At 42.6% G+C, this 14,192-nt stretch overlaps 2 protein-coding genes across 4 annotated transcripts in view; one reads left to right on the top strand and one right to left on the bottom strand.

Moving 5' to 3' along the window:
• Nucleotides 1-14,096, top strand: part of LOC108257613 (tripartite motif-containing protein 16) — a 17,880-nt gene extending 3,784 nt beyond the window's left edge. The window contains exons 1-6 of one of the 3 annotated variants that reach the window (XM_017455525.3): nt 6,920-8,643; nt 9,205-9,300; nt 9,440-9,673; nt 9,796-9,967; nt 12,164-12,223; nt 12,546-14,096. In XM_017455525.3, the coding sequence (XP_017311014.2) occupies nt 8,047-8,643; nt 9,205-9,300; nt 9,440-9,673; nt 9,796-9,967; nt 12,164-12,223; nt 12,546-13,081 (1,695 nt within the window). In that variant the 5' untranslated portion in view covers nt 6,920-8,046 and the 3' untranslated portion in view covers nt 13,082-14,096. Of the gene's footprint in view, nt 345-6,919; nt 8,644-9,204; nt 9,301-9,439; nt 9,674-9,795; nt 9,968-12,163; nt 12,224-12,545 lie in introns of those variants that run through there. The other 2 variants (XM_053677241.1, XM_053677224.1) reach the window with 2 other exon arrangements.
• LOC108257667 (E3 ubiquitin/ISG15 ligase TRIM25) lies at nt 1,638-6,795 on the bottom strand. Its single transcript, XM_017455591.3, has 5 exons — nt 6,139-6,795; nt 5,058-5,153; nt 4,685-4,918; nt 4,047-4,218; nt 1,638-2,683 (listed from the first exon to the last, which is right to left on the bottom strand). The coding sequence occupies exons 1-5, from the start codon at nt 6,727-6,729 to the stop codon at nt 2,148-2,150; spliced, it is 1,629 nt and encodes a 542-aa protein (XP_017311080.1). The 5' UTR covers nt 6,730-6,795; the 3' UTR covers nt 1,638-2,147.
• Nucleotides 14,097-14,192: the final 96 nt, after the last annotated feature.

Genomic DNA, 14,192 nt, shown 5'->3' with positions numbered 1-14,192 from the left:
GATCACAGTGCAGGAACTCTGTCCTTCTACAGCGTCTCTGACACGATGAAGCTCCTCCACAGAGTCCACACCACTTTCACTCAGCCTCTATACGCTGGGTTTGGGTTCCACTGGGGGTCTGGGTTCGAGTGTTTGCTTCCTTCTACTGTAAGGTTGTGTGTTAAAAAATAAAGTGTGTAGAGTTTTGTGTAAAGTTCCTGCCCTGCTGTTGCTCAGTCATCTGTCTCACTATGAGACACGTTCTCAAGTCTTTGTTGTATTTTTATCGATAGTTCTCTCAGCTGCTTATTGTAATGTACAGTGTACGAGTGTAATCAATGTTCGGAATATTAAAACTGATTACTTCTACAGAACGTCTTGTTCATTTATTCAGAATTGTCTAATAACACACACAATTTTTTACTTTATTTTTTACTTCGTTCTTCAAAATGTAAAAACTATTCCTTTCAAACTATTACATTTGATCCAGAAGTTCTCCCTGTATTTAAAAGGAAGCAGAACATTCATAGAAACTTCAGGAAAGATATTCCTTTTTGTTTTTTCAAGCAATGATGGGTAAGATCACTCCCAGTGAGCTCTGGCGGTAATAAAAAACCCCGTATCCACTGACTGTTCCCATGTTTTTAATACTGATATTATTCTACTCTTTAAACCCTTTAAGAACAATACAAGGGAAATAAAGAAATGGAAACTCCATCGAGGCGCGGGTGTCGCTGCTGTAAACTGAAGAAAGATGGATCCGTCAGCGGTTGATGGACGTTCACATGGGTCTGTAGATTTCAATTTTAACACTAATGTGTTAGAAAGTGTAGATAGTGTTGTGTAATTAAGCAGGAACAAGTGGCACATGCATCTTTATTCACAGATTTTAGATTTCCCACAGAGCCTAAACAGTAATCCAATGCTAGCAGCACGAGCGCTAATACTGACATTAGCAACAACATGCTAAATATTAATAGCTAAATTCCTCCGTGTATTTAGTGCTGCTTCACCAGCTTTTTAAATACCTTATTATTTGAAAATGTATCGAACCCGTTCTGGTCTTTATATATTTTACATTAATGTGAATAATTAAATAATAGCAAATGAAATAATATTGATGTTATTTATTTGATAAAGTTTCCTGTCTATATTCAGAGTGAAATTCTACACTTGATATGTAATTCATTTTGCTTTGATATATAAGCAATATAAGTTCTATATTAAGTTAATATAAGAATGTAAGTGACTTTCAGCAAACTCCAGGAAGTAACACGGACCCTTGACTGTAATTCAGACAAATTCACAGGACACATTCTTTTTAGAGTTTTTATTCATTTTATTAGAGTTTATCAAATGTTTGCCGAAGCTTTATTACCAATTTACGAAGAATCAGGTTACATTATTACCAAGTTGCAAAGTTATTCCGACCATAAAGCTTCATGAATACATAATCTATAGAAAGTGTTGCTATTTTTGCACTAATTTCAGAAATTAGTCATATTAAGTAAAAACCAAAGCCTTTCTGGAAAGATCTGGCTGAAAATCAGTAGAGCTTTGAAAATCATAAGTAGAAAACTTACGATTATTGCATCTCATTTAATTTAATTTCCATACAGCAGCATTAAAGAAAACGTCTCCCTTTAAAAAAAAAAAAAAAAATCTGTTTTGTATTCTATACAACATTGTAAGTGACAGTAGTCCAAGCCTAAACCCAGTGTTTTAATGTTTATTGCTTTAATATATTACTATAGAAGCACATCAGACTTTCTGATCAGTCTTCCCCAACATTTAATGTTATGGCACATCTGTGAAACAAGTTAGTTCCTGTTCTGACTTACACAGTATAGCAGCTATAAACAGTCTTTCCCTCACCAGCCTCTCTTTATTCTTTCTTTTAAAGTAAATAATACAGTGTAAGAAATCTTAAAAAGTTATACATACATCATGTTTAAGGTTTGAAACAGTCACGTTTAGAATCCAAAGCTGGAGATCAGAGACATGTTTATCATCATTATGATTATGGAAACATGGAACATAAAGTGCAGATGTTTTTTCAGAAAAACAAAAGCTGTATTAAGTTCATTACATTAGAGTGCTTGCTAGGCTAATATCTCAAAATTACTCTTCATTCAGAGAGAACTTTATAATACTAAGCGCTTCACACATTATTCTGGATCACACAATCTCACGGATGTAGAACCATACCAAAAGTCGAACCCGAATCCAGCGTATAGAGGCTGAGTGAAAGTGGTGTGGACTCTGTGGAGGAGCTTCATCGTGTCAGAGATGCTGTAGAAGGACAGAGTTCCTGCACTGTGATCCACATACACTCCTATTCTGGAGGACGGTGGAACTCCGAGATCGGTCTGAATGTTGTTGTGATAGAAAGCGAGGGAAGAAGATGAAGAACACTGCAGACTCCAGGACTGATCGTTGTGTCCAAATGCACACTCGTTACCCTCTCCTTTCCTGCTGATGTCTTTATACGAGACTGAAATTTCCACCACACCGCTCCACTCCACCTCCCAGTAACAGCGTCCACACATGCTCTCCTTACACAACACCTGAAGACAGTAGTCAAATCTCTCAGGATGATCAGAGTACTGCTGCTCGCTTTCACTTTCGGTCACCACTCTGTTGTTCTCAGACAGACGGAGGTGTGGATGCACCGTGTTTGGATCCAGAGTCAGATAAAAGAAATCTGGAATAAAAGAGAAAAACGAACTGATTAAAATCATGAACGTGTTGGGTTTAATTCACAGAAATCATTTATGTGACGAGTGAGACAGCCGTATTAAAGAGTGTGTGTTAAATCCCTCCAAAATTATACATTATTTTATTCACATTTTTATTGCAAGCCATATGTTTTTATATGGATTGAACGACCGGGCCTTTAGAGCTTCGCTGAGGTCTGAACCTGGAGATCCTGAGTGTAGAAATAGCCTCCTTCTAAAAATGGACTCTTCCAGTCAGCCCTGTCATTAGGCGAGAGATGGACTATTCCAAATCTATTCCATAGTTGTCACCTCTACAGGGAAGGTGGGGGCTCTCAGGGAGCAGACACCCCATCCCAACCCATGTAAATGGGGTGCACCAAACTCAGCAATGCTACCTCCCTACCAACCCCACAGCCAAGCCGGGTCTATTCTGGAGCGGGAGCTCTGCCCCCATTCAGAAGCAGTGAGTCCATATCACTCTCTATCACACCAGTCACTTACACTCCAACTCATGATGTAGCACTTAGATGTTTTCTCTGTATAAGCAGCACTGATCAACTCTGGGTTGGCTGAGGAAACCATGAACTGTCTGAGTATCTTGACTCAGCCCCTGCAAATCTATGCCATCGATGGAGGACCCAACAGGGAGGGGTGAGGGGTTACCATAACCTGTTGCACACAGCTCCTCCTTTGTGTATCGGCGTCCTCCATCAGGAGCATATCTCCTTCCTGGTAACTATCACATCCAAGCACCCCTCATCCTGGGCTTCTCATGGATGCACCTCAATGATCCACAGATCTCCTGGATGGACAAGGAAATCACCCCCTGGTCATCACATATTGAGGCCACTGTATCCAGGCATTTCAGCTCATCGTGGCCTCGACTTTCGTGGAAACCCCAGAGAACCATGCCCCATCATGATCCCATTTGAATACCTCGACCTGAAGGATGTTTTCAGTAATGCCAAGGCCAATGGGTTAACCCAACACTGCTCCTATGACTGCTCAATCGAGCAGCTGCCTATCCACTGAACAGCAAGCCATGGAGGAGTACATCCAGGAGGCACTGCAGCAGGGGTACATCCACCCATACACGTCTCGTGTCTCCGCTGGTTTCTTCTTTGTGGCGAAGGAAAGGGGGTGCCCTCAGACCCCATTTTGACTATAAGGTGTTAAACCATCTGCTTCTGCTCCGTGCAGCCCTTGAGCAACTCCTTTACACAGAGATTTCCACATTATATTATAATATAATAATATACCTCTCTCTCCCTTTTTTTTTTGTACATGTTACAGAGCAAGTACAGACGTCCATCATTGTGTTTCCCCAGCAGGAACAGCTCCTCTTACCATGTGGAAGGAGTTTGTTGAATTCCTCCTCACAGAATTCCTCGAGTCTCTTCTTCAGGTCTGAGAGAGAATTCCTCACTCCATCAAATGAGAGATGTTGATGGACAGTGATGCTGGATGTCTGAAACTCTGCTCTGTCTAATGGAGGAGACTGACGTCCAGAAACGAAAGCCTACAGAAAGCAAGTTAAACTAATTGTGAACAGCATGAGACAAACAAAGTACTTATATCATTACAGAGACTGTATACTCTTTATTTTGCATATAAAAGAAAAGAATAAGGATTTTGTACCCCAATGTTTTGATGCATTAGACAAATATATGATGTAATCATTGTGAGTTAAACCAGTTTTTAAGGGTTGAACCATAGATACAGTAAAACAGACAAAGCAATAAAACCATCAGACAAACAGTCATAGGTAAGCAATCTCAATCTCTTAAACTACTGAACTTCACATGTCCAAATATTCAGAACATCAGCAGAGATGAGTTAAAGAGAACTAATCAACAGTAAGCACTAATAAACAGAAAGTCTCAGAATAACAGCATTACAAAACAAATGAGTTTGAATAAGAGGTGTTTTAGAGAGTGTCTCAAAGGAGGAACATCTGTCTCTGTAGATCAGACAGTGAGTGTTACCTGGAGGAAGTGGAGGTGATCGTGTGTGTGTGAAAGCTGCTCCAGCTCAGTGACTCTCCTCTGAAGATCAGCGATCTCCTGCTCCAGTTGCTCCAGGAGTCGTTCAGCTCGACTCAGTTCAGCCTTCTCCTGAGCTCTGATCAGCTCCGTCACCTCCGAGCACCTTTTCTCCATGGAGCTGATCATCTCAGTAAAGATCCTCTCACTGTCCTCCACTGCTGTCTGTGCACTGAGCTGTTAGGAGACACACACAACAAATGGAGGTCCTTTTTAAAACTTAACCCTCATTCCGTCTCTTACTGGGCCTCTAAACGACTCGTTGTCCATGTTGTGTGTGTTTCTAGGAGCAGCTCTGTCTCTGCTCACTGATCACCTTTATAGTGTTCACAGCCTGTTTCAGCTCCTGCACCTTCTTCTGCTTCTCCTGGATTCTCTGCTGGGATTTCATCTGCTCCTCCTTTAACTCTCTCTGAGGACACATCATTAATATTCAGCTGTTTATGTAGGATTTGTTTGCAGTTCCTCACCAGGATGAAACTATCAGGATACTATGAAGAATCCATCAGGAATTCTATTTATGGTTCAAATTGATATATATTGATACCCCTATATGTTAATTAACACATTAACTAACAAACATGTATTAAAAATTAAGTTTATTCTGCTTTCTTCATGTCTACCATTTTAGGAATTTTAAATTGAATGACACTAATTCCGTTTCTAGAGAAAAGGGGATTGGTGGAGAGTGACCAATCACGGTCCAATCATACGGCCTCAAGGGGCAGTACTATCGTTGTGTCCACTAGAGGGTGCCCTGACTTTTCATGCAGAAGTTCTTCTTTGGTTGTCTGCATAATTTCCTGTCTTCATTATTCTCATGTGTTTGTTATTTTCCTGATTAGTTTCCTTATTTCAATTTTTTCTTTCTTCACTTGCTGGAGAATTGTGTGTTTAAGTTAGTCATGACTGCACATCACATGATGACATGGTCTTGCTTAGGGTTGGGGTTGTGTTTGGGTTAGGGTTCACTGATCTCTCACACACACACACACACACACACACACACACACACACACACACACACACACACACACACACACACACACACACACTCTCGCCTGTTTAATGTTTCACCTTAACTAGCAAAACTACTTGAGTTCCAGTTTTTCAGCGTCTGACTGTGAAGCTTTCGTTCTTGTAGTATCTGCTGTGTTTTGTTGTTGTGTGTGCATCATGGTCTCCTGACACTGTCATGTGGGTGTTGACTGAAATGTTCACTCACTGGTCTGATCAGATACCACAGATACTCTGGGGACAAAGTTTAACAGATAAAACTTTCGTTTTACACTGTCTATCAATCGGAAGGGTTTTGTAAAAGATTTTTAAACTTACAAATTCTCGATTAAAAAATAGAATTAGGACAAATTCATTCTGGACAGATTTCTCGTTCTCACCTGTTTCTCGGCTCTTTCTGCTGTGACTGTGACGGTGTCGTGTCCTTTGTGATTATCCATCGTACACAAGTAACAGATGTAGGTCTGATCGCTACGACAGTAGATCTCCATCGGCTTGTTATGTTCAGAGCAGATCTTCTCTTGTAGCTTTGCTGAGGCTTCAATTAATGTGTGTATCTTAAATGCAGGAGACTGATAGTGAGGTTTCAGATGAATTTCACAGTAAGAAGCCACACACACCAGACAGGACTTGACGGCTTTGTGTTTTCTCCCGGTGCAGAAATCACACTCCACATCTCCAGGTCCAGCGTAACAGTGAGCAGGAGAAGCAGCTTGGACTTCAGTCTTCTTCAGTTTCTCCACCACTTCAGCCAGCATGTTGTTTCTGCGTAGAACAGGCCTCGGAGTGAAAGTGTCTCTGCACTGAGGACAGCGATACACTCCGCTCTCATCTTCCTGATCCCAGCAGTCATTAATACACACGTTACAGAAACTGTGACCACAGGGGATCACCACCGGTTCCTTCAGGAGATCCAGACACACTGGACAGATGAACTGATCCTGATCTACTGAAATACTGGCCTCGGCCATTTTAGTGAACTCTCACACTGACAGACAGACAGAGAAAAGAAAGAAAATGGAACTTCAGAGAGCGAGAGAGAGAAAGAGAGAGAGAGAGAGAGAGAGAGAGAGAGAGAGAGAGTTCAGTAGGAGTGGCTTTTATTTCCGTGTGTGACAGAGGGTGGAGAGACAGAGAAGGAGTGCGCAGATTCAGGAGATCCAGACACACTGGACAGCTGAACCGGTCCTGATCTACTGAAATACTGGCCTCGGCCATTTTCCTGAACTCACACACTGACAGAGTGAGAGAGAGTGTGTGTGAAAGAAAGAGAGAGAGAGACAGACAGAGAGCATGGCACTCTGAAGTCAGTTTTGTTTTCTATTAATGAGTTTTATTTATACTGGTAGAGAGAGTGGGCGGAGCTTTAAGCAGAAAGTTGTAGTTACATATAAGAGAGAGGTGTGCAGTGATCTTGCATTTAACTGCCATGAATGTTAGTGAGATAGCGTGATGTGAAAATGTAAACGGAGGCATCCATCCATCCATTCATCCATCCATCCATCTTCTACCGCTTACTCCTTTTCAGGGTCACGGGGAACCTGGAGCCTATCCCAGGGAGCATCGGGCACAAGGCGGGGTACAACCTGGACAGGGTGCCACTCTAAAGGGAGGCATTTGCACTCAATTTAAAGCAGAGTAGATACTTTAAGAGATAAGGGAACTAAGTACAAGAACAAGGTTGAGAACGAGGCATAGCGATCTCAACAGCACACTTCACACAACAGGAAAACATCCAACGTGACTCTGTGATCAATGCCATGAGGATGAGACTGTCGAACATATTTTTATGTCGTGGAAAATTCACTCATGGAAGGCAGGAAGTGATGACTCAGTTACGGGAAATAGGAAGGGTAGAGGGCAATATTAAAGCTATATTAGAATGTGCAGATAGCAAGAAATGGAGGACATGTTTGTTTAATTTCTTAAGAAAGACTGGACTGGAAAGATGACTCTAAAATAAAAGGACTATAATACAGGACAGAAGGTGGCAGTAATGCAACAATTTGGATGCCAGCTGCCGTAAAACCCCAAAGAAGAAGAAGTAGAATTCATAACCCCTCTCCATTTGAGCTCCTCCTCCTCCTTCTCCTCCTCCTCTCTCTCTCTTTCTCAATCTCTCTCTCTCTCTCTCTCTCTCTCGCTCTCAATCTCTATCTCTCTCTCTATCTCTCTCTCTCACACACACACACGCACACACACACAGACACGCAGAACCAGGAAGTAACTCCTCATTTCAGAAAAAACAAAACGGATCTCTCTCGTTCACAGTGTGTGGGTGCAGGAAAATGGCCGAGGCCAGTATTTCAGCAGATCAGTTTTCAGTGGACCAGTTCAGCTGTCCAGTGTGTCTGGATCTCCTGAAGGATCCGGTGGCGATCCCCTGTGGTCACAGTTTCTGTAAGGTGTGTATTAATGACTGCTGGGATCAGGAGGATCAGAAGGGCGTCTACAGCTGTCCTCAGTGCAGAGACACTTTCACTCCGAGGCCTGTTCTACGCAGAAACAACATGCTGGCTGAAGTGGTGGAGAAACTGAAGACTGAAGTCCAAGCTGCTTCTCCTGCTCACTGTTACGCTGGACCTGGAGATGTGGAGTGTGATTTCTGCACCCAGATGAAACATAAAGCCGTCAAGTCCTGTCTGATGTGTCTGGCTTCTTACTGTGGAATTCATCTGAAACCTCATCTAGAAATTACTGCTTTGAAAAAACACACATTAATCAAAGCTTCTGCAAAGCTACAAGAGAAGATCTGCTCTCAACATAATAAGCCAATCGAGATCTACTGTCGTAGCGATCAGACCTGCATCTGTTACTTGTGTACGATGGATAATCACAAAGGACACGACACCGTCACAGTCACAGCAGAAAGAGCCGAGAAACAGGTGAGAAAGAGAAATCTGTCCAGAATTAAATCATCTTAATGAGATTTTCCATCTAGAAACAGGTGCTTTAGTCAGTTATATGAATCTGTAAAAGCTCGGTAAAAATTGTATGTGTTCCGGTTAACAGAGTGTTAAATTTATCCTCAGTGATAGTCGTAATCTGGTCAGAGAGAGAGAGAGAGAGAGAGAGCGTTGAGGTAAAACAAACATAATTAAAGCTGTTATAATAAGCTCCACTCTTCTGGAAAGGTTTTCCACTATATTTTGGAGCGTGGCTGTGGGAATTTGTGTTTATTCAGATACACGGTGAGGAGGTCTGGGGTGCAGTCGGTGTTCCAGTTCATCCCAAAGGTGTTCAGTGGGGGTGAGGTCAGGGCTCTGTGCAGGACACTCGAGTTCTTCCACTCCAACCTAAACACACCATGTCTTCATGGAGCTCGCTTTGTGTACAGGGGTGTGATAACATTCACAGCTCTGAGAAACATGAATGTACTTTTAACTGACATTTATGTGGAACCAATTATTATAGTTTAAAGATGAATAAAATCGGTGTGTCCTCAGAGTGAGTTAAAGAAGGAGCGGAGGAAATCCCAGCAGAGAATCCAGGAGAAGCAGAAGAAGGTGCAGGAGCTGAAACAGACTGTGAACACTATAAAGGTGAGCAGTGAGCAGAGACAGAGCTGCTCCTAGAAACACACACAACATGGACAACGAGTCGTTTAGAGGCCCAGTAAGAGACGGAATGAGGGTTAAGTTTTAAAAAGGACCTCCGTTTGTTGTGCGTGTCTCCTAACAGCTCGGTGCACAGACGGCAGTGGAGGACAATGAGAGGATCTTTACTGAGATGATCAGCTCCATGGAGAAAAGGCGCTCGGAGGTGACGGAGCTGATCAGAGCTCAGGAGAAGGCTGAACTGAGTCGAGCTGAACGACTCCTGGAGCAACTGGAGCAGGAGATCGCTGATCTTCAGAGGAGAGTCACTGAGCTGGAGCAGCTTTCACACACACATGATCACCTCCACTTCCTCCAGGTAACACTCACTGTCTGATCTGCAGACACTGAGTGCTCCCTTCTTCTTTTCTTTTACTTTCCATACTACTTTGTTTGTGCGTGCTGTTTATCTTTGTTTGAAGTTTAATTTTCTTTCTGTAGGCTTTAGCTTCTCGACGTCGGTCTCCTCCATTAGACAGAGCAGAGTTTCAGACATCCAGCATCACTGACCGTCAACATCTCTCATTTGATGGAGTGAGGAATTCTCTCTCGGACCTGAAGAACAGACTCGAGGAATTCTGTGAGGAGGAATTCAACAAAATCCTTCCACATGGTAAGGGGAGCTGTTCCTGCTGGAGAAACACCACGATGGACGTCTTTACTCGCTCTGTGACGTGTTATTTCTCATCACTGCTCCTGCTTTCTTTTCTGCAGACAGTTTACTCACCTGACACTGAACTAAAATACTGATTTAAAATGAATAAACCGACTCCATCACTTTCACCTGTTCCCATCTTTTACAACCTGATTGTCACAATTTCCCCTCGAGCTAGCGCTACAATACTGCAGCGTGCTTGGAAAACCGAAGCGCAAGCCCGATGCGAACGCACGCTTTTGGTTCTTCAATGACATTGACTTTGTTTACTTTGGACACATGCTTTTGTTATGGTTATGTTCTGTCTCCGCCCCTGTTTTTTCATTGGTTGTTTCCCGATTGTGTGACATGATTGTTTTCAGCTGTCCGTGTTTAACCCATGATTACGTTTGTCATTTAAACCCCTCGTGTCTCTTAGCACATTGCGTCGTATTGAGTTTATCTCTTTACCAAGCTCCTTGTTCTTGTTCTCGATTCATGTTTATTGACTTTGTTTCTCGTTTTGTGTTTTGCCTTGCCCTGTTTATGCCCGTCTGCTGATTGCCTGACCTTTTGCTTGTTATTGGACCACACTTTTGATTACAGTTTTGGATTTGCCTGCCTGCCTCTCTCTCTAATAAACGTCTTCAACTGCACTTGCATCCGTCCTAACCTCCATTATGGAAATTACATGACATAATACTACGCCTCACCATGGATGCAGCAGGAAGATGAAGGAGACGTCACATTAAGCAAACCATCCCCGCCTTGGATTCGATCCAGTTTCCGCAATGGACTGTCGTTGATCTCCCAGATCGGTATAATGGTTTTTTTTGGCTACCCTGAATATTTTCTGGTTGACTGCCAGATTTATATGTCAAGCCTAACGGACCCCAAGCCCAGTGAGAAGCAATGTATAAGGTTCATGTTGTCCCGGTTTTTTGGCTCAGCCCGCCAGTGGGCGCAGCATCTAGAAGCCATGGGATCCAGTGGACTAGATAATGTAACTCAGTTTGTGGGACCATTCTTGATTTTGTTCGGCAGTCCAGAATCCAGGGCTGTCCCGGAGGATCTGTTGGGGCCATGTTCCTGTCTGAGGTCGAAAAAAGGACTCTCAAGCCGAGTTCCAGTCCGAGATCGACGATGTGACCTCTCACGCCGAGTTCCAGTCCGAGATCGACGATGTGACCTTCCAGGCCGAGTTCCGGTCCGAGAACGACGATGTGACCTTCCACGCCAGGTTCCAGTCTGAAACCAAGGTCACGACCAACCAGGCTCTGCTCACACCTGAAACTGAAGTAACAACCAACCAAGTTATGCTCATGCCCGAGTCTGTTGACATGGACAACCAACCTCTGCTCACGCCCAAGTCTGCTGACACAACCAACCACGTTCTGCTCACACCTGAGTCTGTTGACACAGCCAACCAAGTTCAGCTTGCAGAGTCGATGGAGGACGACGCTTCGCCTTCCTGCTTCACTGAGTATGCCACTCAGTCTCCCGGTTCAGCTGAAGACATATTGCCCAAAGGGCCAGGACCGCCAGGGGAGGGGAGTGTGTTCTGGGATGGGGTGGGTAGGTTTTGTCACGATTTCCCCTCGAGTTAGCGCTGAGGTGTTGCAGCGTGCTTGGAAAACCGAAGTGTGAGCCCGATGCGCGAGCTCAATGTGAACGCACGCTTTTGGTTCTTCAATGACATTGACTTTGTTTATTTTGGACAAATGCTTTTGTTATGGTTATGTTCTGTCTCCGCCCCTGTTTTGTCATTGGTTGTTTCCCGAATGTGTGACATCATTGTTTTCAGCTGTCCTGTGTTTAACCCATGATCACGTTTGTCATTTAAACCCCTCGTGTCTTTTAGCACATTGCGTCGTATTGAGTTTATCTCTTTACCAAGCAGTTGTTCCTTGTACTTGTTCTTGATTCATGTTTATTGACTTTGTTTCTCGTTTCTCATTTCGTCTTTTGCCTTGCCCTGTTTATGCCCGTCTGCCGATCGCCTGACCTTTTGCCTGTTATTGGACCAAGCTTTTGATTATCGTTTTGGATTTGTCTGGCTGCCTTTCTCTCTAATAAACGTCTTTAACTGCACTTGCATCCGTCCTAACCTCCGTTACGTAAATTACATGACACTGATGACGCTTTTTGTCTTCTTTTCCATTTTTCTCTCCACAGCTGCAGCAGTTCAGATCATTTCACCATCAGAGCCACAGACCAGAGAAGACTTCCTGAAATGTACGTCTAACACACACACACACACACACACCACGTGCACACACACACTGTCAGGTAATCTGGGTGGAAACAGATGCAAGTGCAGTAAAACCAGAACTAGGATCAGAAACGTGAGGACGAAAATAGGAAAAAAAACTATGGAACTATGAACGAGGATCAAAACAGCTCAATAGAGTACTGGTGGAAAACACAGAAACAATACTTCGCACAGAACAAAGACACACGGGGGTTTACATATACACACAGCTCTCTCACTCTTCACATAAATATATTCTGTGAATCAAACCCAACATGTTCAGTTAGTTATTCTCTTTTATTTCAGATTTCTGTTATCTGACTCTGGATCCCAACACGGCACATCGTTACCTCCTTCTGTCTGAGAAGAACAGAGCGGTGAGGTACAGTGAGAGACAGCAGCAGTACTCTGATCATCTAGAGAGATTTGACTCTATCTGGCAGGTGTTGAGTAAGGAGAGTGTGTGTGGACGCTGTTACTGGGAGGTGGAGTGGAGCGGTGATGGTGTGTCCATATCAGTCTCATATAAAGACCTCAACAGGAAAGGAGAGGGTGACGAGTGTGAGTTTGGAGGCAACAATCAGTCCTGGAGTCTGTGGTGTTCTTCTTCTTCTCTCATCTTCTATCACAACAACATTGAGACTTATCTCACGGTTCCATCGTCCTCCAGAATAGGAGTGTATGTGGATCACAGTGCAGGAACTCTGTCCTTCTACAGCGTCTCTGACACGATGACGTTCCTCCACAGAGTCCACACCACTTTCACTCAGCCTCTATACGCCGGGATTGGGTTCCACTGGTTGTTTGGTTCTACATCTGTGAAATTGTGTGATCCAGAATGAAGTGTGTAGTGTTTTACGTAAAATTCCTGCACATTGCCACATTGTTGCTCAGTCTAACTAGCACACAATGCAGCTGCACAAAAAGACATTTTAATGTATTAATTAAAACGATGAGTAATTTTACAATAATAAAAAAGGAAATATTCAAAATGAACTCTCAGATAAGAAACTAGTAGAATTGAAAAAAAAAATGATCAGATGATATCTCGTGACCTTAGCGTTATAAAGTTCTATCTGTTTGTTTCATATTCAGCAACCTCTCATTAAATAACTAATAAACAGTAATAAAGCCAGTACAGAGCAACATTTTAAACCTGTTAACGTCACACTATATAAAATAAAATCTAAACTTTTGAAGGAATTAGATTGTTCTGCTTGTGTTCTAAGATGTAAAATACACGTTCACGTTTTAAAATCTGAAGTTGTTTCTAAAGCCTGAAATTTCACTTTAAAACATTTAACTCTATTTAAAATCCATTAGAACATACAGAACATGATTGGTTAAGGCTGCCTGTGTTGTGTTCATCCCATATTCAGCCTGGATGATGATGATTGGACGGCAGATAGAACCGTATAAATCCAAGTTTATCTGTGAGTTTTGAATTCTTTATTAAAATATTACAATCAAAGCTTTGCAGAGTAAAAGATAACAGCACAGGAGAATAAAGTTTCCCCCAGTGATGAAGTTTATGTGGTTCACTCATCTTCAGCCAAAATGCAAAGACAGGAGCTTTTAATACTGAGATGAGGATTTATCAGCAAGCCGCTGTATTGATACATAAGGGTTTAAAAAAAAAATCCAAATCAGTTTGACTGTATATTTTTAGATGATTTACTCAGTGGGAAATAACTACCGTGTCTTAAATATGGTGTTTTTTTTCAAAAAAAAAATTATTTTAATGTTGTAATATATTGTCTGTGTGGATAATGATGATAAATATGTCTCTGTTAACTGTACCTGTCTGTGGTCTGACTCCTGATTTAGATTCTCAATAAAATAAAGCGCTCAAATCCATTACAGTTCTCTATTCTGATTGGTCAGAAGGTGTTTGTGGAGGCGGAGACGTGGACGAGCGCCGGTTTCTGAACGTAGGTTGGAGCCGGAGAAGGC

The sequence above is a fragment of the Ictalurus punctatus genome, chromosome 2 (genome assembly GCF_001660625.3).
Source record: "Ictalurus punctatus breed USDA103 chromosome 2, Coco_2.0, whole genome shotgun sequence".
Lineage (NCBI taxonomy): Eukaryota > Metazoa > Chordata > Actinopteri > Siluriformes > Ictaluridae > Ictalurus > Ictalurus punctatus.
Note: the sequence above shows the minus strand (reverse complement) of the source record. Positions and strands in the feature narration are given on the sequence as shown.